General features: G+C 33.1%; 1 protein-coding gene and 1 long non-coding RNA gene across 3 annotated transcripts in view; both read right to left on the bottom strand.

The window, feature by feature from the left end:
- Positions 1 to 3,971: 3,971 nt before the first annotated feature.
- Positions 3,972 to 26,037, bottom strand: part of LOC126699008 (uncharacterized) — a 30,984-nt gene continuing 8,918 nt past the window's right edge. The window contains 1 exon segment of the mRNA XM_050396553.1: positions 3,972 to 4,580. Coding sequence (XP_050252510.1) covers positions 4,257 to 4,580 — 324 coding nt within the window. The 3' untranslated portion in view covers positions 3,972 to 4,256.
- On the bottom strand, positions 5,321 to 8,039 carry LOC126699009 (uncharacterized). 2 transcript variants are annotated; one of them, XR_007646669.1, is made up of 5 exons: positions 7,656 to 8,039; positions 7,131 to 7,357; positions 6,555 to 6,656; positions 5,636 to 5,979; positions 5,321 to 5,503 (listed from the first exon to the last, which is right to left on the bottom strand). It is a non-coding gene; the product is annotated as an uncharacterized LOC126699009 (long non-coding RNA). The 2 variants fall into 2 exon arrangements; XR_007646668.1 differs by having other exon boundaries at positions 5,636 to 6,656.

Genomic DNA, 26,037 nt, shown 5'->3' with positions numbered 1-26,037 from the left:
TTCATAAAAAAATGCAAGAGAATGGCTTTCAAGTCGAATCTTCACTTTTATTGAAGTAATTGTTAGGTATATCTCCCGTGGGCAATGTATATATATTATTTCCTCGACAATAGCGCCAAACCCACTTATTATTATTAGATAAATAAAATATTAAAATCTTTTCGAGTATCTTTGAACAATGTAGACATTATCTTCTTAACAATAGTGCCAAACCCACTTACTATTTTATTTTATTTTTTGACAAATAAAGTATCCAAATCTCTTCGAGTGTTTCTGTGAAAAGTTTTAAACCCAGAATCTTGCAGATATCATGGGATCTTAGGAACCATTTAGCCTAAGGGGGTTAACCCACTTACTATTAAAAAAACAGGGAAATTTCAATAAATTCTATTTGGGTTGGCTAATATGTCATCATAGTTTTAGTTAACATTTGTAAAAAGTTTTCTTCCCCACTTCTTTAATCCACGTTTTACATATACTGTGGCGAAGGTGCGTTAGGAAGCGAGCACTAGCGCAAATTCTTAGTTGATGAAGTTAATGACATGCATTCGTGAATAATGACATTTTGTGCTTAATCAAACTCTTATCAACCTATGTTTTTTTAAAAGCAAAATCTAATTCTTGGTCTGGTCTTCCTAAATCCACCTGTATTAATTTGGATTTAGATTCTCTTCATTTCCAAGTGAAATGTAGAGTGGTTTCTCAAAAAAAAAAAAAAAAGTGAAATGTAGAGTGTCCATTTCATGGCTAAGATTTAGTAATCCATAGCTAAGAAACTTGATATCAATAGGAGAGTTAACAGAGCAATTTCTAAACTAACGTCAGTTTAAGCAAAGAAAAAGAAGAAAGAAGTGCATTTCAAAACAAAAGAAGCAGATGAATCCATGGGATTGGGTGACTTGGGTCACATTTGTTTCCTTTACATCATTCAATAATGATTAAGAACAATATTGTTGGATCAATCAATAAACAACAAAATTGACGACTATCAATTAACCTGCTGATAATCTTTCTAAGCAGATGTAAATTGAACTAATTCCAAGATGGATTCCTATCATAATAATCTTTCAAAGTCTATTATCAATTATCATTACTAAGATAACAGAGAAGTATATAACTTTCTTTCATCTAATGGTACATGATATACACCCACCTCAAATCCATGCATCCAAGCCCAAGCCCTCTCCGTTTGATTCAAATAACTATAGGGCCAACTCAACGAATTTTGGAGTCAAAAACAAAAACTTTAAGTGGAATATTTTCTTATATTTAAATATTAATTAAATAATATTTATTTAACTTTTGTTTTATATTTTTTCATTTAAAAACTTGATATGCAATATTAATAATACAAAGTAAACTATTCTAAAATTTTCATTGTAGTAACCTTTCCAATATTTAGATTTGCTTAAAATATTTATATATATATATATATATAAAAAAAAAAAGGATAATTAAGAAAGAATACCCAAAAAATACAAATTATGTAACATACTTGGCAAAATAAAAAGGGCGCACATCATGTCTAGCAAGGATAAAGCCATGCCACTTGGCACTTGGTGCTCTATCCCGAGTTCAAGATGATGCACAAGATGACAAGATCATTGAACATGTGAATATCCAACTTATTCATAAAAATTTACAATCCAAAAAATTAAATAGGAAATTTAGTTCTAGCGAGCACTTATATCCAGTATATCCCAGATATGCTATTGTCTCATACACACATTATTACCATGAATGCTAATTGGAGCTCGCAAAATTAGTTCTTATGCCTGGACCCAAATGTCTCATATGAACTAAAATGAGAAATAAATGTGAACACTACCAAGTGCTCAACTTAGACTCAAATAATGCAGTAATTTAGTGCAGTGCGCATCATGATGAGACTAAAAAAGCTCCCACTAACCAAAGCATTTCCAAATGCACCCAATCCAACGAGAACTTTTAACTTGTGGTTACCATCCACTCTAGCAAATAGCATCTACATTGCCAAACCTCTTTTCCATGAAAGATATCCATGGTTCGTCTGTGTTACAGAATTGCTCGAAGGTAGGTTCCAATGGAGTTAGACTAGAGATGCATGTGGTTTGGAGGGCAGTATCTGCTTGTTTGATATGAAACATTTGGGGAGAGAGAAATGGGATGCTTTCAAGGAGATGAGGGCAAACTTTTCCTTTATGTAATAGGAGCATATGAGTAAATTTATATAAATTGGTCATAGACCTACGCGATGCGTGAGAATAAATAATTATTTTGTAATTGTAATATAATGTATAATTTTTTTCTTTAAAATTTGTTGAAGGTAATTTGTTCTCCCTAAAAATTAAATAATTTCCATGCAGTCCAATTAGGTCTACGTTGGTCCCATTCGGTCCAATTAGGTCTACTTCAATCCTATTCGGTCCAATTTGGTCCACTCAGTCAATTTTGGTCCTCCTCGGCTCATTATGTCCACTTTGGTCCTAATATATTCTTATTTGGTCTCCCTCAATCCTTTTCAGTCCACATACCACATTAGTCCACTCTATTTTATTTGTTCTACTTCGGTCCTATACGGTCCAAAGTCTCCTCATCGCCATTGTCATTGTCAAGATAGTCGGAGAAGGAAGATGTATCATCATCGCCATTGTCAAGCAAAGTCTCCTCGGAAGAGCGAGGCTTGCCTACTTGAGAGTGGACTTTTTTACTTTTCGTCGTTTGTTTTTTTTTTTTTTTTTTTTGAAGTGAAGGATCAGAAACATGCACTTTTGAGTTGGGACAATAACCTATGCATTGACCTTGTTGGTTGATGTCCTAGCTAGTTTCCATGCACTTTGACTAAGATTTCTGAGCTAACAAGGAGTATGGCTTGTCTGTATCCTTCTTCCAAGCTTCTCTTTCTCATATGGTTAACAGTGTGCTAATTTCTCGCATGCCAAGTAAAGCATCCCTTCATGATGGACTGACTCTTAGGAGTGGACTTGGTGTTGCTGCATTTGCAATGTGCATCTAAAAAGATCCAGGTTTTCAGTAATATTGGCCTGACTAAGACGACTATATCCGCAGCTAATTTCACACCTATTTTCACAAATATATTGTCACTGACTATCAATCACTCTCACATGACCCACAATTGACAACCTCACATGGATCATAATTTTTTTTCCACCATTCACAATCGTTCACATTAGATAGTGGACTAAAATAGACCGAAGTTGACCAAATGAACCAAAGTTTATCAAAATGGACCAAAATTGACCGAAAGAAACCATCCAAGTGGACCAAAATGGAGCAACTAGACTAATGTGGACCAAAGTAAACTGAAGTGGAATCTTTCCAATTTGAGGAGAAAATATGGGAGAAAGAGGTGGCTTGATGAAAAATTACCCATCTACCCCCATCTCCTCCCACTTGTGTTTAACATTGGTTTCTTTTTTTCAACTTTTACGTTTAGGCATTTTGTTTATAATTAATATTAACATAAAAAAAATTCTTTCAAATATATAATTTTTTTTATTGTAATTGGGGCATGCATGTGAATAAATTTATACAAATTACATTTTCTATCCTCATTATTTTTCTCACCTAAACGAAAGAGTTTTTCATTTCTTCATTTTTCCATCCCCCAACTATACACACACAAAAAAATATATAAATAATAATAAATAAATAAATCTCCTTTATCTCCCACTTTTTCATTCCCCAACCAAACAAAGCCTTATTGTAATCAACTCTGAAATCTTAACCCTGGCTTTAGTCTGGCGTCAATTACCAACTGCCAACCAACTTTCCCAATAGTTAATGAAAAGAACTTAGATTTAAATCTCCTGCTTGTTGTAAACAAGGTATCTCATGCATAACAAATATGCATCTTCTTTTCTCTTTTTTTCTTTTTTTTTTTTAGCGACTCCATGATTATTTGGCACCCACTTTTTTGCTTAAAAGATTCTGAAGCCATATTGCCAACTATGCAACAGTGTACTTACAGATATGGAAATATTAAAACACTTCATTTCCCTCACCAAAAACATTATGGTAACAATTAAGCACTCGCCCTTCTATATAACCTTTCATGAGCAAGATTCTTCTTTTCAAGGAACATATCGCCTATAATGATGCATAATCCTTACCACTCAGGCATTCTCCAAGAATGTTGAACCATTCTCAGAAATGAATTTTTTGCTAATGTGCTGGTTCTCTTATTACATGACATGACGCTTACAATTACATTGGTTACAACTCAAGCCAGTTTTGACATTCAAAATACGAAGATTTTACATGTATTTTAACACTTTGACGCCAAATACAATGCCGAGAAAAGTTGCAATGGCAATTCCAAAAATGCCTGCAAGAATGCCAGGAACAACCATAGAACTCCACCCTTTTGCTATGGCCATTCCAAATGCTGCTGTAGGGCCACCAACATTTGCATTTGATGCCAAAAGTAAAAGCTTTAAGTCAAAGTGAAAGAGCTTTCCAAACCCAAGTATCACGGCAAGATGGACTGCTATTTGCACTAGAGAAAACATAAAGATACTAGGTGCTGTGATTATGACATTCCGTATGCTTCCATTAGCACCAATCACAGCAAAAAATACCTGTTGATCAAGAAAACAAGTTGCCAAAAACTTAATCATCTTTCACAAAAACTAGTGCTACTTTCGGAATTTTGAAATCCAACTAAATTTGTAAACTCACCTGCATTAGAGTCAAAGCCCTCACCAGATGGTGCAAGATAAGCAAACTGTTTTGGAAATGCAGTTGCTCCAAAATATTTTGCGAGGAAAGTGCCGGTCTTGCAGATGGCAAAGGACACAGCAAGGGCTGTAGCCATTCGTAGCACAGGCAGTTTGTTGCCAGGCTCAGAATCAACATCCATTGCAACATCTGTCGAAGTTCCAGCTTTCATTAACTATCATGGTAATCCAATTACATTAACCTGCTACTTTCATATTTGATTACTAAACTCATTAATAGAGAGGATATAAACAACTTGAGATCCAAGAGATATTAGTTATAAAAAAATGGTGATTTTAATACATTACAATAAGATGGAAAGGATTTACAGAAATAAAATGTAACTTACACACATAAGTTTGGGGTGATTTTAATTTGGGACTAAACAGCCACCCCTTAAAAGACATGAAAGGAATGACGAGATTTAAGACACCATCAGACATCATGGGCTAAATTCCAATTTTGAAATGTTAAGGACCACAATCAAAACCAACCCAAACTTAGAGGGCGTAATTTGCATTTTATTCAATTTATGGATTAAAGGAGAACTACTGAGTACAAGAGAGCTGAACCAACGGCTCTACCACAATGACAAAGTTAACCACAACAACATATAATATTTTTGCACCATTAGTTGACATTGAAGTCTCAGGAGGTATTTTAGAAGCCAACGCAAACAATGTCGTAAAATATACTGCACAGATGACATTATCTGCAGCTAGACCAGCAGCCACAACTGATGGAGAAACACCAAGGGCATCAGATATGGCAACATAGTTGACAGCTACACAACATCTCAAAAAGACAACAAAAGAAAGTGTCAGTCATGATACAGAACTTGGGAAAATAAATGAGAAAAGCTAGAGAATATCACAACTAAATAGATATATCGTAGTGAGAAGCTTATTCAAATTACCTCCGCCAATATGTCTGCCCATGAGTGCAGCTGCTATTTTCCAACTATCTTGACCAAGTGATCGCATTGGTACCAACACATATGCCACCACTTTTTTTTTTTTTTTTTTTTTTGAAGAGAAAATGAAATATCATTAACACAGGGGAAAAGGAATACAACAGGGGTCAAAGCTTACAACATTCAGCCAAGGCCTGCTTGAATCAGGTGCTTTAAGAACAGAGGAAAATCATCTTTCCAAACATAATTTGCATTATTACATTTGGCAAAATGGGCAAGCTCATGAGCTGCCCTGTTGTAGTCCCTTTTCAACACATATGCCACCACTGTTCCAACTGTTGTTGCAACTATAATATGAACAAAGCAAAAGGCAAATAATGTCAACAAGACTCTAAATCAGTGTATGTAGAGAAAAATCCAACACATGGAAAAGTTGACTATATGAGTGATTACTTGAATGATATTCTTAACATTTCCCAAAGCATAAGTCATAACTACCACATTGCTCTATAATCCTTTAATAAATAAAAAGCCAAGCCCACCCATATTTAGATACATAGAGTGAAATATATTGGCCACAAATACATGAAACACAGGTTTGCTTGGTTGCAGGGTTGCCTTCAAATTAAAACTTGCTTCATTCTTCCCAAATTTAGATGAATTATCTGATAGGTAACTACAATACAAGTAAAATCTTTTTCTATATTGTACAGCATCCTCCAAAAACATGGGGGTAAGGCTACCTACTAATTACCTCTCCTAGACCCCCACAAAAGTGGAAGCTTTGTGCACTGGATTCAACCTTTAACGCACCCAAAAAAGCAAAGAAATAAAAGAACATTTGATACAATATGAATGAACTAATTACAGAACCACAAGGGAAAAACTAGAGAAACCAAATCATTGACTTGAAGGGACTTACTACATTGCAAATGAAGTTAGTCTCAGAGTAATCGCTCTATCACTAAGATCCATCACACGTAGTCCACTAAAAACTATGGACCTAGGCCTTCGATCAGCAAGCCTACAAATAAATAGAAAACCTATAGGTCAATTTAGTTTGAATAGAAAAAAGCAGCAAGAATTGGAAGAAAATTAGCAGATTCAGTTTCTTCTTCTATGTTTTTACATCTGTTCTGAAAATATAAAATTTTAATTAACCTCCCAAAGTTTACACCAGAATAAAAAAGGCTGGATTTATAAATTGAAAATCCCTGCAAAATTTAAGCAACGCGTTGATCTGCAAGTCCTTTTAAAAACCAATATTAACACAGACCTAGCGCTGATTGTGCTTAACTAACAAGCAGCATATGGTAATTCCATTATTTGAGATGATTACTTAATTGACCAGTGATGCACCTATTCTGGAAACAGATCACAGCCTAGAAAGAGGTCACATTCTCCTTATCAATACATAGAAAGCACAGAGTAACGGAAGATTAACAATTTAATATAAAGAGCACATTATAGTGCATACTCTGATATTAACAAGTATTACCTGAGCCTAGCAAGAAAGCCAACAGAAGTGTCCCAGTGGACTTTATAACACGACGCAAGTCTGCTCTAAACAACAACAATGGAACGGCCATTGGGAGCAGAAACCCCAAAACAACAGAATATGCCGGAGCTTCATTCGCGATAACCCCCAAATTACTTGCTGCAAGTCCTACCAAAATGCTCACTAAAGCACCACTCAATGTACTTCCAATCTTAGTCTTCTCCGACCTTCAATTTCAACCAAAACATATACACGACTTCTTCTTAACAAGTAGTTACAAATTTACAAAAATAAATTCATTTAGCTTAAAGAACACTAGCAGCAACTTTTCTTATTTGCAACCAGTACAACCAATAGCTTAGCTGGGAGCAACCTTTTACTTTTCCTTCTTGCTTTGACCAAAAGCAAAACAGTATATACAACACAAAATTCAAGTTTACATGTAATTTTATTTCATTTTTACAAAGTTTCCCCATTTGGGTCCTCAGAGAAAACCAAAAAACTATGAGAGAGAGAGAGAGTTACCAGGTACCGAAAGTACCGATGGCGAAGTCCAGGTGCCCCAGTGATCATTAGGAGAAATAAGAGGGAGACTGGAGAGAGACCGAGCTGTTACGGATCGAATCGAACTGGGTTTGGTGGTAATTAAAGGAGGAGATAGAAAGGTTTTGGAAGATGTTCGAAGAAGATGATGATAAATGATGAGGTTGAGCTTGAATTGAAGTGATGATGATAAATGATGAGGTTGGTGGGATTTGGCGGGAAGAGAAATGTGAGCGTTGGAACTTGGAGTTGGAGTTGGGAGTAAAGACAGTCGGAGAAGGAAGATGTAACATCATCGCCATTGTCAAGCAAATTCTCCTCCGGAGAGCGAGGCCTCTCTGTCAACTTGGGGACTCAGTGGACAAGTGGCCTGTCTGAGACTTGCTAGAATATTTTACCCACGTAGATCCCATCAAATATTATAAAATAAAAAAATAATAAATAAATAAAATAAAATAAAAGAATATTGTAAGTAGTTTTGACTTGTTTAATTCTCTCCCAAAAAAAAAAAAAGTTTTGACTTATTGGGAGGAAAAAATTCTAAGAACAAGTAATAAAACCACAGCTCTTACAATAATTGTCCATGTATTAGATTGATAAAAGAAAAGATGTGGGTTCATATGAAAGTGATATTAATCTGTCACAGTCTACCACGTAAGATAATTGTGATACAAGTTGTGACTTTTTATATAATACTAAAATTACTTCAATGAGAGTTGTTTATTCCACAAGCTATCCTAGAACCATAGTCTTCTCTGACCTTAGCACCCAGAAACAAATTAATGTCATTTATCCCCTATTAAGTTACCTAGAAAAGTAATATGCAAAATCAATACAAAAAGAGAACGTTTTACAACATTTTTCACACAAATGCAGACATGGCCTATTGAGATTGTAATTGGAGACCATTGCTTTCACAGTTTCACCTTAGTCCACCAGTGACACACACTTCTATGATGCATTAATCACAACTGGTCATATCAGCCATTGTGAAAAATGTTGTATACTTTTCAATCTAAAAAAAATTTCTCAAGAGTTTCCCACCAAAAAAAAAAAAGAAAAAAAGAAAAAAAGACAATCTTTCTAAGTGTTGAGGGCCATTTGTAAGAATCCAGGTGAAAAGAAGGAAAGCCCAATAACAAGGGCAACAAAGAATTGGCAAAGCAAACAGCAAAACTATCAAGCCCAAGCGGTAGGAATAATGGATCACAGGCCCAAGAAATAAACAAATGGGCCTTAAAGAGGCAAGTGGGCTTAAAGAAGCCCGGAAAGAGAAAAATAGCATCCCATAGGCAGTGTATGATGTAGAAGAGTGAGAAAGGGCCGCTGCAAGCCCAAAGTAATGCAAACTAAGAAAGTAAGGGATTTATGGCAGGCCCATGAACCCCAAGGATGAGAATAAGGTTATTGGGCCGGGGAAGCCCAATGAAGTTAGTAAAAGCCCATGGGAATGCAGAATTAGCAAAAGAGCCAAGGAAGCCCAAAGAAAGCAAATGGGCCAAGGACGCCCAAGAGAAAAATAAAAGGGACACAGGAGCCCATAAGTAAGAAAAAAACCAGTGGTCATACCAAGCCACTGGGAGAAAGAATAAACGGCTGGCCTAAAGAGGCCCAACAAGATTAAACCATTACAGTAGGAATAACAGAACAAATATGGCAGGAAATGAGGTGGGCCAAAGAAATATAAGGTCTATCATCAAATAAAGCCCAGCTCTTGAGAGGAGCGAGAAATCAAAAAGCAGCCACATAAAAGGTCAAAGAAAACGGACAGCAGGCAATGCAGGCAAGCCTCCGGACCACGGCAGATGAATGGACAGCAGGCAGATTTTGGACACATATGAAAGGAAGGCACGCGCAAGGCCCAGGCACCACCAGCCTGTACCCAGCCAATACAGAGCATGGTGAGGTCGGGGGTCAGAGATTCAGAGGGCATGGTTTGGTGGTGGGGAGAGGGGAAAAATCTATTTTGAAGGTTCCGGCTCAAGCTCTTTCGGAGAGGTGTCCTGCTGGGATGGCTTACTACCCAAAAGAGGCAAGCTGAGTTGGAACCACTAGGTGCATGCCATAAGGGATAGGGAGAGAGAAAGAACCCAGACCGTAGTAGGAAAGGGTGTCACGGCAGACAAGCAAACAAAATACTCTTCTTTGTCTGGTGATGGGAGGGTGACACACAGACGAAACAATGATGGTCGGCCAGTACACCCAGACCAGACAAAGGGAGTTAAAAGCTAAAACAATAAAATCTTGTCACGACAGGCACTATAAAAAGAGGGTCTTGCCGTGAGCAGAGGAAGGATGAACGACGGGAACTTTGACTAAGAAATAGGAACTTAAAAAAAGAAACTGAGAAATAGAAAAGAAACGAGTAGGAAAAGAAAGAAAGAAAACAACCAGAAAGAAAGACAAAGTGGGAATTAGAACGGTAAGCATGCACTGGTAGATTGGTTCCCTCTCTCCCTCATGAAATCCTGCTCTCTGTGAAAATCTCAAGGAGCCTCTGTGTAGAAAAACCACTCAGGTCCGTTTCCCTCAGGGCAGTTAATCTTCACGGTAGGACTTTTTCCTGAGAGATTAATTACGTTGAGAAGGGACGTTCTTTCCTCTCTGGCTCTGCTCCTGTGAATCAGATTTTAGTTGATTTTCCTAACATTCTAACTAACCCATACATATTAATATTTGTTAACTTCTGTTCTGTTCTTTCCCTTCCGTAAAAACGATTAATATTGCTGTTGTAATTGTGTTCAAGGGCTGTTTGGTCATTTCTCACTGAGTGACCAGATATTTTTGTTTATTTTATTATTATTATGTCTGTCTGCCACAACTTGCCTGAAATAGTTCTACTTGCCGTAAGCACGTTTCTGGCAGACCTAGCCTAGTTTGTGCATAAGCCGGACTAACTTGAGTTGCAATTGGACCGGTCCCAACTCCCTTATCCAGAAAACTTGGGCTTAGTACCGCAGGAAGCAGTCCAACACCACTAGCACAGCCCACCACCTTACACTAAGAATGTCATAAATTGTTAATTATGTATCCATTAAAATAAATTTAAAAAGACTATTTTCAAAAGGTAAATTTGATCACTGAACAAAAATGGGCCCAACTTCTTGGATGACAGTTAAAGATCAAAAACCACCAAGGTAACATCTATGATGTCGAATTCTATGTTGGGTTGTTCTTAAATTATTCAACAAAAAATTGTGTAACAGAACCATATTAAGAAAGCTATTTGAGGAGAAGGTATTACATGCACCGGAAACATTTAAGAGTTCCTCCTATTTGAGAGCCACTTTATTAAAAGAATCCCCAGAAAAATGTATTTTCGTTCCACATTTTGATTTCTTTGAAACCAAAGAAAGTCTAGGCAGAAGCCAAACATGTGCTTAATTTAAGAATTATAATTGCATGTCCCAAACAAAAAAAGAAATACAGACACTGAAGGAGAGTAGGTACCAGAGACCAAAAGCACCAATGGCAAAGAGAGCAGCCCATGTGCCCCAATGGTCGTCCGGAGATATAATAGGATACCTCAGCTGTGACCTTAGCTTCACAGATCGAGTCAAGTCACGGTTCTTCTCTGCAGGTAAAACCAACAGCGACAAAAATGTTTTCTTTGTTGTTTGAGATTGAGAATTACTATTATGGGAACAGAGAGTGAGAGTGAGTTTGTCATGGCGGGAAAAGAGGCGGAGCAACGGGATTGGTGGTGATGTAGAGAGTGGGGTGAGGATTGATGGTACTGTGAGTGTGAAGGAAACCATTAATGCTTGCTGTATGGTTTACACTTTACAGTCAACAAGTTATCTACGAGGTTTTTTTAGTTTGAGAATATGGGTTTTATCATTGATTTTTCATCTTCTCTTTGTCGATTTTTGATTCCTTAGAGATGCTCACGTGGTATAGTTGGGTTGGGAGGTTGTGCAAAAAGTTAACAAAATAAAAAGATAAAAAGGTTAAAAATTATTTATCCAAAGATTTAAAAAATTAGGAGTGAACTTTTTATCTTTTAATTTCAAACTCTTGAGAGTGATATTGCACCAAGGTTATTGCACTTTAATCTTAATCCAATTAATCTTAATCCATAAAATTTTATAGATAACAAGGATAAGTGTAATATCTTGGCATCTCATGTGAAACTCGATGCTATCTTGGTTGGGAGAGTTAAGAAGTAAGAACGCAATATTTTTTACCATTTGTTTAAGATGTGATTCAAGCAATGTCTTTAGGAGTCTATTAAATTATGAAAATGTGTCCCAACACTTATTGTAATCTACCATGAAATCTTAACATTACATTTTGTTTGATTTTAACTTTTCAAGTAGTTAAGCAAAGGAACTTAAATTTGTATTCCTTGTTATAAAGAAGATATCTCATGCCCTTCCTTTTTAAATAACAATAATCTATATATATATATATATATATATATATATATATATATATATATTACTAAAAGCTGAAACGTAACATTTAATATTGCAATGCTCACGTTGAGCCACATCAACAGCCATGTCATCATTTTTTGTTTCCAATTTTTTTAATATATTTTTTTAAACATTTTCTCATTTAAGGTGACTTAAAAACTCCATTATTTAAAAATCTATATCTATATATTACTAAAAACTGAAGCGTAGCATTTAATATTGCAACGCTCACGTTAAGCCACATCAGCTGCCACGTCATCATTTTTTGTTTTCAATTTTTTTAATATATTTTTTTAAACATTTTCTCATTTAAGGTGACTTAAAAACTCCATTATTTAAAAATTAAAATATTTTTTAACCATTATTTTTATTATTAATTTTCCAAAACTCTCTCTCCCTTTTATCTCTTCATCTCCCCACTACTTTCTACCTTAATATTATTCTTTCTCTACATTTTTATCTTCCTTTTTTTTTACTCTTCTTATTCTCAACATCTTACTATAAATTTGACTTTTTCTTTTTTATTCTATGCATCTATATCTATATGAAGCATAGCATTTAATATTATAACGCTCACATTAAGCCACATCAGCAGTCACTTCATCATTTTTTGTTTCCAATTTTTTTAATATATTTTTTTAAACATTTTCTCATTTAAGGTGACTTAAAAACTCCATTATTTAAAAATTAAAATATCTGTTAACCAATATTTTTATTATTAATTTTCCAAAGCTCTCTCTCTCCCTTTTATATATCTCTTTATCTCCCCACTACTTTCTACCTTAATCTTATTCTTTCTCTACCTTTTTATCTTCCTTTATTTTGACTCTTCTTATTCTCAACATCTTACTATAAATTTGACTTTTTCATTTTCATTCTATGCATAGCTTTCTCACACAAAAAAGGTTACTTCTCTCTCTCTCTCTCTCTCTCTCTGAATTTGTTTTTCATGTTTTGTCTAATTTTTATGTTTATTTTTATTGCATCAATTCTTTAGGTTGATGAATTTTTGTGTTAGTTAGAATTCTACTTTGGGTTGATGCAATTTAATTTTGTGTTTTAAGTTGTTATCTTTTATATTCTCTTTGATTAAATACTATCCTACTGCATTATACATATAGTATATAATAATATAATGTTATAATGTTACATAGAATGACTTGAATAATTTGATGTTTATTGTTATATATTTTATTTTTACTGTTTTTTTTCTTCCCGTCTTACTTTATTCAACAGTTAAATCCAATCACATCCTTCATACTATTAAAATATGCAACAAAAATCAGGAAAATGGTTAGATACAAACCTGCCTTCCTTTACCATACATTGGGGGAATCAAAATATTTGTGTGATAAAGGGTCATATAATTTATAATTTAGATAGCACTCTTTGAATGTGTCTAGGTCTATAGATTGAGCAATTTGTAAACTTAAAAGGCTATTGAGAATGAACTTTTTGAATCAAGACTAAAAAAATATGAACTACTATATATCATTTAGATAAAAACTTTTATCATAGATACATTAACTTTTTCTTTTTTTTTTGGCCACAAATTTAAATCATGCAAACTTAATAATTTTAGGAAAAAATTTAGCTACAAACTTTGAGGTGAATTTTGACAAATCCACCATTAGATTACATATTCTTCTTATATCCTCAATGCTTGCAAAATTTCTAAAAAATTAAATATCAATAGCTATGTCATCAATAAATTGTTTAAATTGCAAGTTTTTGTAGTTTAAAATTATACATAAAATATAAGTTTACAGATCATATAGTAAATAATCTCCGATTGACAAAAAATTTGAAATGTGTATTAAGAGCGTAAAGAGCATATAATTCAACAATTAGATTTTTTAAATATGTAGTAATTTATATTTTCTTAAGTAAAGTTGTAACTAAAGTTTGTCCATAATTTTATATTATGTGTTAGCATCATCTCTGCTTCTTCTTCTTCTTCTCAAAAATATTATGTATTATCTTTAAAAGATGCCAACAATATTGATCTTAAGGGAAATTTTACATAAAATATTAAGAAAAAATGTTTTATATTACAATCTACTAAAAATGCTTTTTAAATATTTAAACCTTTCTATTTTTCATATCATTGACGTGTTCTACAACTACCATATGTGTTAACTTAAGTCTTAATATTCTTAAGTTGTTTCGGCCAAAAAAAAAAAAAAAAGGTTGTCACAAAAGAGGAGTTCAAACAAAGTTTTTTGCAAAATGACATATCTGTTTTGTAAGGCCACTCGTAACAATATTTGCATAATTATATAGTTCCAGCTAAAGCAATCAAGTATACTTTTAGTCTTCAAAAAACACATATCTACTAGTGGTTAAACGTTCATCTTGGGTAGTTTTAACTTTTCATATAATTTTACCTTTACATATTCATCAATTTTTATTTATATTTTTTTTTTCAAAAAAAAAAAAAAAAAAAAAAAAAAAAAAAAAAAAGAACAACAACAACAACAACAACAACAACTTTAGTTTAGATATTTATAAGTAAAAAATGAAATAATGATTCATGAATAATCAAAAACAAAAACAAAAAAAATATATATATTATCTGTACATATTTATCTTGTGCAGTTGTAACTTTACATATAATTTTGCATTTATATATTCATTTGCTTTAATTTAGATGTTTATAACTTAAAAATGAAATATATAAATAAGGTAATTAAAAAAACCATATTTCTACAATTCAAAAAGTCACAATTTCTTTTTTTCAAAAAAAAGGCCTTTTACATTTCCTTGGAATTATTTTAATTTTTTTTTTTTATAAAAATTTTGACATACCACTAACCTAACCACTTCATAGATTAAAAAAAAATTAAGGCTCATTATTACTTCCGTTAATATATTATGGATATCTTAATTAATTGAGACCAAACTAGAGAAAAGCCTTTCATATTTCCTTTAAAAAAATAAAAACCTTTGACATACCACTAGCGTAACTACATCTAAACGTATTTAAGCCATCCATGATATCTATTTATTATTGATAACCATAAAATTTACAACTAGCAAGAGAACATACAAAGTAATAACGAATAAATAAATGAAGAAAAAAAAAAGAAATGAAATGAAATGTCAATTAATAACTGTTATTTAGAAAATAAAAAGATGGTCAAGAGGAGTAAGAAATAACATAGCGATGGCTATATAGTGGACATTAAAAACTTTATAGTGCAATAAAATCAACCATTACACTCACTTAATTAAATCAATAATCAAAAATTAAATATAATAATACAAAATTTAAACTTAAAACTAATCAAACTCTAACTAGGGAAATTATATTTCATATCATAACTAAAAATGAGACGTTCTTCAGTAATTTAGAAATTATATTAGAAATAAAATTGGAAAATTTTATAATCTCATTTGTTGACATATCATTTAACCTTATATATATATAATCATAATCTTCATACACCATGACTTAAAAAAAATCTAATGAATAGTTCTTCCTCTTATTTAATGTCTATGTTATGCAAATCATCAACCAATAAATATATGATAATGGTAAAAAACGTTATAGACAAGATTGTAAAAAATATGAAAAAATTATTTAGAAAAAAAAAATCTTTATAAAGTTTAGGGAATAAAATAGTATTTTACCTAAAAAATTATCACGTGCAATGCGCAGGTTTACGACTAGTATATATAAAAGCTGAAACATATCATTTATTGTTGCCACGCTCCAGTTGAGTCATATTAGCATCTACGTCATTATCTTTTTTCTTTCCAATTTTCCTATAATTGTTTTTAATATTTATTTTTTAATATATATAAAAGCTGAAACATATCATTTATTGTTGCCATACTCCAGTTGAGTCATATTAGCATCTACGTCATTATCTTTTTTCTTTCCAATTTTCCTATAATTGTTTTTAATATTTATTTTTTAATATATATAAAAGCTGAAACATATCATTTATTGTTGCCATACTCCAGTTGAGTCATATTAGCATCTACATCATTATCTTTTTTCTTTCCAATTTTCCTATAATTGTTTTTAATATTTATTTTTTTAATATATACACTTCTCCAACCTTTCTCCCTCTCTTACCTTTTCATCTCTCCACTACTTCTCTAACCTTTCTCCCTCTCTTACCTTTTCATCTCTCCACTACTTCTCTAACCTTTCTCCCTTCCTTACATTTTCATCTCCCCACTACCCTCTACATTAATATCATTCTTCCTCTTTCCCTTCATCTTCCTTTATTTTTGTCTTTTTTTATTCATACCCTCTTACTATAAATTCATCATTATCTCTTCCATTCTATGCATAGTTTTCCCTCACAAAAAATGTTGTTTCTCTCTCTCTCTCTCTCTCTCTCTCTCTCTCTCTCTTAATTTTTTGGTGAATTTTTTTATTTTTCTTGCATCTCTGTTTTAGGTTGATATTTTTTTTATATTCTTTAAAACTTTACTTTGAGTTAATGCAATTTAGTTTTGTTTTTTAAATTGTTGTTATTGTTTTTTGTTTTTTGTTTTTTGTTTTTTTTTTTTTTTTTTTTTGTTCTCTTTGATTGTTAAATGTTATCCTATTGTGTTATAAAGAATAATTTTTAACATATAAAAATATAATATTATTCTATTACATAGCATGATTCGGACAATTTGATATTTATTCTATGACGTAACATGATTTTTTCAAGTCACGGTTCTTCTCTGCGGGTAAAACCAACGGTGACAAAAATGTTTTCTTTGTTGTTTGAGAATGAGAATTACTATTATGGGAACAGAGAGTGAGAGCGACTTTGTCATGGTGGGAAAGAGGTGGAGCAACGGGATTGGTGATGATAGAGAGAGTGGGGCGAGGATTGATGGTACTATGAGTGTGAAGGAAACCATTAATGCTTGATGTATGGTTTTCTCTTCACAGTCAACGAGTTATCTACGAGGTTTTTTTGGTTTGAGAATTTGGGTTTTATCATTGATTTTTCATCTTCTCTTTGTCGAGTTTTAATTCCTTATAGATGCTCACGTGGTATAATTGGGTTGGGAGAATGTGCAAAAACAAAAAGTTAAAAAAATAAAAAGTGGTTAAAAAATATTTATCCAAAGATGTAAAAAATTAGAAGTGAACTTTTTAACTTTAAATTTCAACTCTTATCAGTGTTATTGCACTTTAATTTTAATCTAGTTAATCTTAATCTATAAAATTTTATAGATAACGAGGATAAGTGTAATATGAGGATACCCAATCCAAGGACCAAAGATCCTAAGAATTGGGTTCAATGGGAAAAACTAATCATACGATGGTCGTAAGAAATGCACTATTTTTTTTTTAATTATTTATTCTGTAAATAATTTTTTAATTATTCATCCCTATGATGTAAGTGCATTTATCTTGTAATGTGGAGAGGTTGAGTAAAAAACTCTTAATGAAATTTGTAGCTCGTATGAGTGGGGTGTCAGAATTACAGGAGCACCCTTGACAAAATTTCACCTATGCGAGTGTGGGGGTGGGGCCGCTCCCTATGAGATTTGGACTTAATCTCAAATACACTCATGAAACCGGGATCAGCACATGGCCGTAAAGTGCTAGTTATAAAAGCTCATGTCAACACCTGGGTTGTTATTTGTAAGCAGTGATGCTTAATTTCCCTAAAGCAGTCCTAGTTCAAGTCGAAGACCACTATGACTCTGGAGTTGAGATCGTTGTTTTACTAAGTGAAGGTTCAATGCAGAGCACACCTTCATGATGCATAGTGACCCATCTTTGCCTAGTAATCTCTCTTTAACTAAAATTTATTATTAAAATGAGTGGGGGATTGTTGAAGCATTTTAATATTAAATAATTAAAATGAATAAATGTTACAACTTAAATGTAAAATGTGGGAGTAAATATGGAAGATGAGGAGTTGTGAAAATGTTTAATCCCACATTGAAAAGGAGAGAGACTATTTTATTCTTTTTAATTGTGGTGATTAATGGGCTAACATGAATTGTCTCAGATATTGGGCTAGATACGTGCACAAGGGGGAGGTGAAAAGTGGAGGTATCAAAAATGAAAATGAATCGCGCACTCATTAGCATGGCCCTAAATATAAATAATAATAATAATTAGTAGTATTTAATTAAAAAGAAGAAGAAGTAGGGCCAGGCCCATCTACCTTCTCTGCCTCAAGACTCTGAGCTGGGAGAGTGACAAAGGGACCCAATATAGGAACAAAAAGAGGCCCAGGAAGCTAAAGCATGGGCAAGCAGCGCAGATGAATTGATGTACGGCGTCTCGGCGATATTGGAAGAAACGGGACCAATGAGTTCAGTATTTGGGGTCCATGACATTGAGCCTTCAAAAATAATAATGGTCCAAATTTACTGCCAATGACCTTTCTTTTATAACTTTTCATGAGCAAGAATCTTCTTTTCAAGGAAAAAAATCGTTTTGCAAAATCTATAATAATGTGCTGATAATGATATGCATAATCTCACGATTCACCAAGGATGTAGAACCATGAGATACTAATAGTTTCTACTAAACTCTGAAATGAATGTTTTGCTGATGTGCTGGCTCTCTTATTACATAATACTAATCACAAACTCAGGATATATATATATATATATATATATATATATATATATCGGACCAATAATTTAAACATATCCAAAAATATTAATTAAAAAAAATGTACACCCTCGCTCCATGAGACATATGTAACATGTTATATTAAGTTTAAATTATTATATAAGTGTAGAATTGTAACATTTTTTTTCTTTCCAAATATAAGTATAATGTCTATATTATTGAAACTTGAATTTTAAGGTAATTTTGTGAATATTTATCATTTTTATTGCTTTTTTTTAGGGTTCATATCTCTAATTTTTAATGCGTATATATTGTTTGTATTTTTAACCTAAAACTAAAGAGTTTGGTCCAAATAGAATATTAATACTTTTCAACCCAAAAATTTTAGTCCAAAACTGAAAAGGCAACCTACAAAAAAGAATTAATTTAAGGCTCAAGTAGTCCAAAATGGAACGAATAGACCTAAGTATACCAAAGTGGATCGCATGGACCGAAGTAGACCGTAATGGACCAAAGAGGACCAAGTAGACTAAAGTAGACCAAATTGGACTGAAGTAGATCAAATAGACTGAATTAGACCAAAATGGACAAAAGTTGATTAAAATGCTAAGCTAATATGATTTAAGTTATTTAACAGAAGTATAGCAATAATAAATGTTACGTTTCAACTTTTAGATATTGCATAGATATAGATAAGCTTACATTGGTTATAAATCATGCCAGTTTTGACATTCAAACAAAAAGATTTTACATGAATTTTAACACTCTCACGCCAAATGCAATGCCAAGAAAAGCTACAATGGGAATCCCAAAAATGCCTACAAGAATGCCAGGAACAACCATAGAACTCCACCCTTTTTCTGACTAAAGGTGTCTACTTTAATCTATATCTACTATACTTCAGTTTTATAGTAGATATAGATTTATAGTAGATATAGATTAAACAAGATACCTTTAGTCAGAAACCCTATTCACCTTTAAAATTATAAGTTGTTTCTCACTCAAATAACAGTAAGGATTTCAAGAAAAGGAGATTTGAAGATTCTTGAGGTAAGCACCCAGAAATCCTTTTTTTCTATTAATCTGATATAATGATTTAAAATAATTGGACCCTAGGATTGCATTGAATTTTTTGTCGATTTTTTTTCACATGATCTATTTTTTGACCTTTAGTTATTGTATTAATCAATATTCATAAAAAACACTAAAGTCTATTTGAAAAAGAAAATCAGTGAAGTCATAGACTCATAGTTACTTTTTACGTACAATACTCCTTTCTATTTATTTGTTTATTTAAATTTTATATATGAAAACTTCTTACATACAATACAATAACGAAAAAAAATGTAGCTAGCACATTACATTACACACCCAACAGAAAGAAAAGAGAATAAATAAATAAAAGAAGAAAAAGAAAAAGAAGTTGAAAGGGCAGTGTAAAAAATCTATTCATATTGGAAGAGATCTGTCGAACAAGTTAATTCAATTCCTAATGATCCCTCAACACTCTCCTCATTCCAAAGGTCTTCATGAACCAATTAGGATTCCTTGCAGTAACAATGTGCCCAATAGCCGCTCCAACAACTAGTCCAAATCCATACCCAATGACAACAATTTTCCAACCAATTTGAAATGGATACCCTGAATCTTGACTCTCTTCAAAGGTTGAAGGTGGTAAAGCCTCAGAATTCTTACATGTTTTTGTCAATGGCCTTCCACATAATTTTGAATTTCCTTCAAATGACCTACTTTGAAATGTATTAAATTGTTTTCCTTGCGGAATAGGTCCCACGAGATGGTTATGAGAAACATTGAAGTATTCCAAGAAAGTAAGTTGCATTAGTTGTTGAGGAATCTCACCTGAGAGTTTGTTTTGAGAAAGGTCCAATGATTCCAACTCTGCAAGGTTTCCTAAACTCGGTGGAATGTGGCCAGTGAGAATGTTATTAGAAATATTGAGCAAACGAAGGCCTTTTAAATTTCCAATGGATTCCGAAATTTCTCCAACAAATCTATTACTTGAGCAATCAAGAGCTGTGAAAATTTCTTGGACTTTCCCGTAAAGTATGTCTACTCCTTTGTTTGTCATTGTCATTGAGTAATTATACTTCAAAATCCATATGTAACTTTGACGACTATTTTCCATAATGAAAGATGACTCCACTTGAATATATGTTAAGTGGTCTACACGATCAAATTTGGAAGAATTCCAATTTTGAAAGAGTATTAATGGCAAACTTCCAGTAAAATTGTTGTATGAGAGATCAACAATTTGCAAACTAGAAAACTCATATTTTGCTTCAAGAATCCTAATTGGGCCATAAAATTTGTTTGAACGCAAAATGAGAATCTTCAAATTTGGAAGTTTTCCTAACCAAAAGGGAAAAGTATCATTGAACTGGTTATTGCTGAGATCAAGGACCTTCAACATTATACACCTGGCCAAAGATTTTGGTAACCACCCTTGAAATTTGTTTTGGCTGAAATTAATCACGATTAATTTGCTTCCTTTTGTCCATGTTTGTGGGATGCTTCCTTCAAATTTGTTCCTTCGTAGATCCAATATGAACAAAGAATCACCAAAGTTGTGCAAGCATTGAGGAAGTGAACCATTTAAGTTGTTCTCAGACAAATCAAGGTGCTGAAGAGAACTCATGTTACAAAGCAACTCTGGAATTTTTCCAGTCAATGAATTGTTTGATACATGATATTCCAAGGTGGAGAATGATGGAATTGGAAGTGATCCTTGGAGCTTGTTAGACCTTAGGTCTAAAATGGCCAGACGAGTCCATGGAAGAAGGACTGGATGTTGACCAAGGCTTGTAAGAAAGTTGTAAGAAAGGCTGAGTCCCCGTAGACTTTCTTTACTCATCTTCCAAAACCATTCTGGTACTTGGCCATGAATGTTGTTTACATTTAGCTCTAACCACTCCAATTTATTTTGATTTGCTAGGAAATCTGGAAACTTGCTTAAGTTGCACAAAGACAATCCTAATTGTTGAAACTTTTGAAGGGTTCTATTGGCACTGGTTTCACTAATAAGTAATGATACTTGATTATAAGATAGATGCAATATAGTTAACCATTTGAGCTTAACAAACATGTCAAACTCAACAGTACCACTAAAGTAGTTCATGGAAAGATCAAGAAATTCAAGATTCTTGAGTTGAATTATTGAGCTTGGAATCTGGCCTGAAAGGTTATTGCCCGCAAGGTTCAAGAGAGTTAATTGTGTGAGGTTCATAAGACCAAAAGGAATCTGACCCTTGATTGTGTTATAATGTAGAAAAAGTTGAGTCAGTTGTGTTAGGTTTGCAAGCTCAAAAGGGATTGGACCAGTCAAGTTATTAGAATTCAGAGCAAGAGTAGAAAGTTGGATGAGGTTACCAAGTGAAGATGGAATGTGACCCTCGAAATTGTTCTTTGAAAGACGCAGAAAATTTAGATACTTGAGGTTATCAACTGATGATGGAATGAACCCATGCAATCCGCAGTTTCTGAGACTAAGGGACGTTAAAGCAGACAAATTTGCCAAATTATTAGGCATTGTTGAGATTATGCTCACCCCACTCAAATCAAGCTTTTCTAGTAGGGTTAAATTTTCAACCAGACTTCTTAGGTTTGGCTTGTTGAGTTCCAACCTGTTTCTACTCAGATTGAGGGTTGACAATTTGGACAATTGTGAAACTTCTAGTGGGATTTGACTAGTAAATGCAGAAAAAGAGAGATCAAGATATGTTAGTTTTGATAGATTGGAAATTGTGGATGGGATTTGAGAGTAGTTGAAATGATTGTCAGCAAGATTAAGTCTTTGGAGATAAACAAGATGGAAAAGACTGCTGGTGGAGTTAATAGAACCATGTAGACAGCTGCTATTGAGGTCAAGACCAATTACATGGCCCGTGAACTCATCACACTCTACCCCAGCCCATGAGCAGCAGTTACTGTTGTTTCCTTCTTGTAATGTCCAAGATGAAACCTTGGGATAAGCCCAAGGATCAGAGGAAGCAGACATGTTCATGACAAAGCTTTCCTTAAATTGTAACAAGTAAGACCTTTCATGAACATGGCAAAGAGGCTGCACAAACGTTGAGAGAAAAGAAAGCAAGTATAAGAATTTCAATTGATACAAAAAGGACGCCATTACTACTTGAGCCTAAATTAACTATGTTTTCTCTCTCTTATATAAGGATATGCCATTACTATTTCTTTTTTTTTTTTTTTATTCATTTAACAAATTGCAAGAAATAGCTTTCAGGTCGAATCTTCCCTCTTATTGTAGTGATTGTTAGGTATTTCTCCAATGGGCAAATATATATATTATTTCCTCCACAATAATGTCAAACCCACTTATCTTTTTTTTTTGAAATATAAGATATTCAAATCTCTTCGAGTATCTATTATCTGTTTGACAATAGTGTCAAACCCACTTGCTATTTTTCTTTTTTTATTATTATTAATAAAGTATCTAAACCCACTCACTATTTTTTCTCTTCAGGTATATATTATATCCTCGACAATAGTACCCACTTACTATTTTTTCTTCTTTTCTTTTGATTAATAAAATAGCCAAATCTCTTCGAGTATCTTTGTAGAAGATTTCGAACCCAGGATTTTATAGATATCATGAGGTCTTAGGAATCATTTAGCCAATCCCTAAAGATTAACCCACTTACTATTAAAAAAACAGAGAAAATATTTGGGTTGGCTAATATATATCATCATAGTTTTAGTTAACATTTGTAAAAAAGTTTTCTTCCCCACTTCTTTAATCCACGTTTTACATATATATTGTGGAGAAGGTGCGTTGGGAAGCGAGCACTAGCGCAAATTCTTAGTTGATGAAGTTAATGACATGCATTCGTGAATGATGACATTTTGTGCTTAATCAAACTCTTATCATCAGCCTATGTTTTTTTTTAAAGCAAAATCTAATTCTTGGTCTGGTCTTCCTAAATTTACTTGTATTAATTTGGATTTACATTCTCTTCATTTCCAAGTGAAATGTAGAGTGTCCATTTCATGGCTAGGATTTATTTCATGGTAATCCATCACTAAGAAACTTGACATTAATGGGAGAGTTAACGGAGCAATTTCTAAACTAACCTTAGTTTAAGCAAAGAAAAAGAAAAAGGAAAACAGAAGAAAGAAGTGCATTTCAAAACAAAAGAAGCAGATGAATCCATGGAATTGGGTCACATTTGTTTCCTTTACATCATTCACTAATGATTAAGAACAATATTGTTGGATCAATCAATAAACAACAGAATTGACGACAATCAATTAACCTGCTGTTAATCTTTCTAAGCAGATGTAAATTGAACTAATTCCAAGATGGATTCCTATCACGATAATCTTTCAAAGTCTATTATCAATTATCATTACTAAGATAATAGAGAAGTATAAGTTTCTTTCACCTAATGGTACGTGATATACACCTACCTCAAATCCATGCATCCGAGCCCAAGCCCTCTCTGTTTGGTTCAAGTAAATATAGGGTCGACTCAACAAATTTTGGAGTCTAAAACGATAACTTTAAGTGGAATATTTTCTTATATTTAAATATTAATTAAATAATATTTATTTAACTTTTGATATATGTTTTTTCATTTAAAAACTTGATATGAAAAATTAATAATACAAAGTAAGTTATTCTAAAATTTTCATTATAGTAAATTTTGCAATATTTAGATTTGCTTAAAATATTTTGTTTATAAAAATAAAAAAAAGGATAATTAAGAAAGAATACCCCAAAAAAAAAAAAAAAAAAAAAAAACAAATTACAGTGCATAACATACTTAACAAAATAAAAAGGGCCTAGAATGGATAAAGCCATGCCACTTGGTGCTCTACCCTGAGTTCAAGATGATGCACAAGATCATTGAACATGTGAATATATAAATTAGATCAAGAATATGGTTGCTCCAACTTATTCATAAAAATGAACTATTTACAATCCAAAGAATTAAATAGGAAATTTAGCTCTAGCGAGGACTTATATCCACAATATTTTAAATATGCCATGAATGCTAATTGGAGCTCTCAAAATTATTTTTTATGCCTAGACCCAAGTGTCTCATATGAACTAAAATGAGAAATAAATGTGAACACTACCAAGCGCTCAACTTAGTCTCAAATAATGCAGTAATTCAGTGCAGTGTGCATCATGATGAGACTAAAAAAGCTCCCACTAACCAAAGCATTTCAAAATGCACCCAATCCAATGAGACCTTTTAACTTGTGGTTACCATCCACTCTAGCAAGTAGCATCTACATTGCCAAACCTCTTTTCCATGAAAGATCCATGGTCTGTGTTACAGGATTGCTCGAAGGTAGGTTCCAATGGAGTTAGGCTAGAGATGCATGTGGTTTGGAGGGCAGTACCTGCGTGTTTGATATGAAACATTTGGGGAGAGAGAAATGGGATGCTTTCAAGGAGATGAGGGCAAACTTTTCCTTCATGTAATAGACTAATAGGAGTATGTGAGTAAATTTATACAAACTAGTCGCAAACCTACGCAATGCATGAGAATAGATAATTATTTTGTAATTGTAATATAATGTATAATTTTTTCTCTAAAATTTGTTGAGGATAATTTGTTCTCCCTAAAAATTAAACAATTTCCATTCGGTCCAATTAGGTTTACTTCGATCACATTTGGTCCAATTTGCTCCACTCAGTCAATTTTGGTCCTCCTCGGTCCATTTTGGACTAATTGGGCCTTAAATTGATTCTTTTGGTAGGCTGCCTTTCCAAGTTTTGCTCCAAATTTTTTTTTTAAAAAAAAAAATTTGGGTTGAAAAATATGAAATTTTATTATATTTGGGCTAAAATGTTTAGTTTTGAGTTAAAAATATAAATAAAATAGACATTAGAAATTAGAAATATGAGCCCTAAAAATGATAATATTCAAAAGTCCTATTTGGTCCGTTTTGTCCTCTTCAGTCCACTTTGATTCAATTCAGACCATTTTGGTCATATTCAATCTAGTTAGTCTACATTGGTTCTATTATGTCCACTTCAGTCTTATTCAGTCCACACTGGTCCTATTTGGTCTATTTTGTCCACTTCGATCCTATTTAGTCGACATTGGTCCTATTTAGTCCACGCCAGTCCTATTTGTTTATATTCGGTCCATTATGTCCACTTTGGTCCTAATCTATCCATTTGTTCTTATTTGGTCTCCCTCAATCCTTTTCAGTCCACATTGGTCCATTCTATTCTATTCGGTCCTATACAGTCCAAAGTCTCCTCATCGCCATTGTCATTGTAACGACCCAAGAAAAAGCGCTAACCACATCTGCGTTATACCTCAAAAGGACTAGTCATAATTGAGGCTCCTTGCAGTTGTTAATAAAGTCCAGTTCAACCCAGTAAATACCTGATGTGGGA

Source organism: Quercus robur, chromosome 9, assembly GCF_932294415.1.
Source record: "Quercus robur chromosome 9, dhQueRobu3.1, whole genome shotgun sequence".
In the NCBI taxonomy this organism is placed as follows: domain Eukaryota; kingdom Viridiplantae; phylum Streptophyta; class Magnoliopsida; order Fagales; family Fagaceae; genus Quercus; species Quercus robur.
This window is presented reverse-complemented; position numbering and strand designations above follow the sequence as displayed.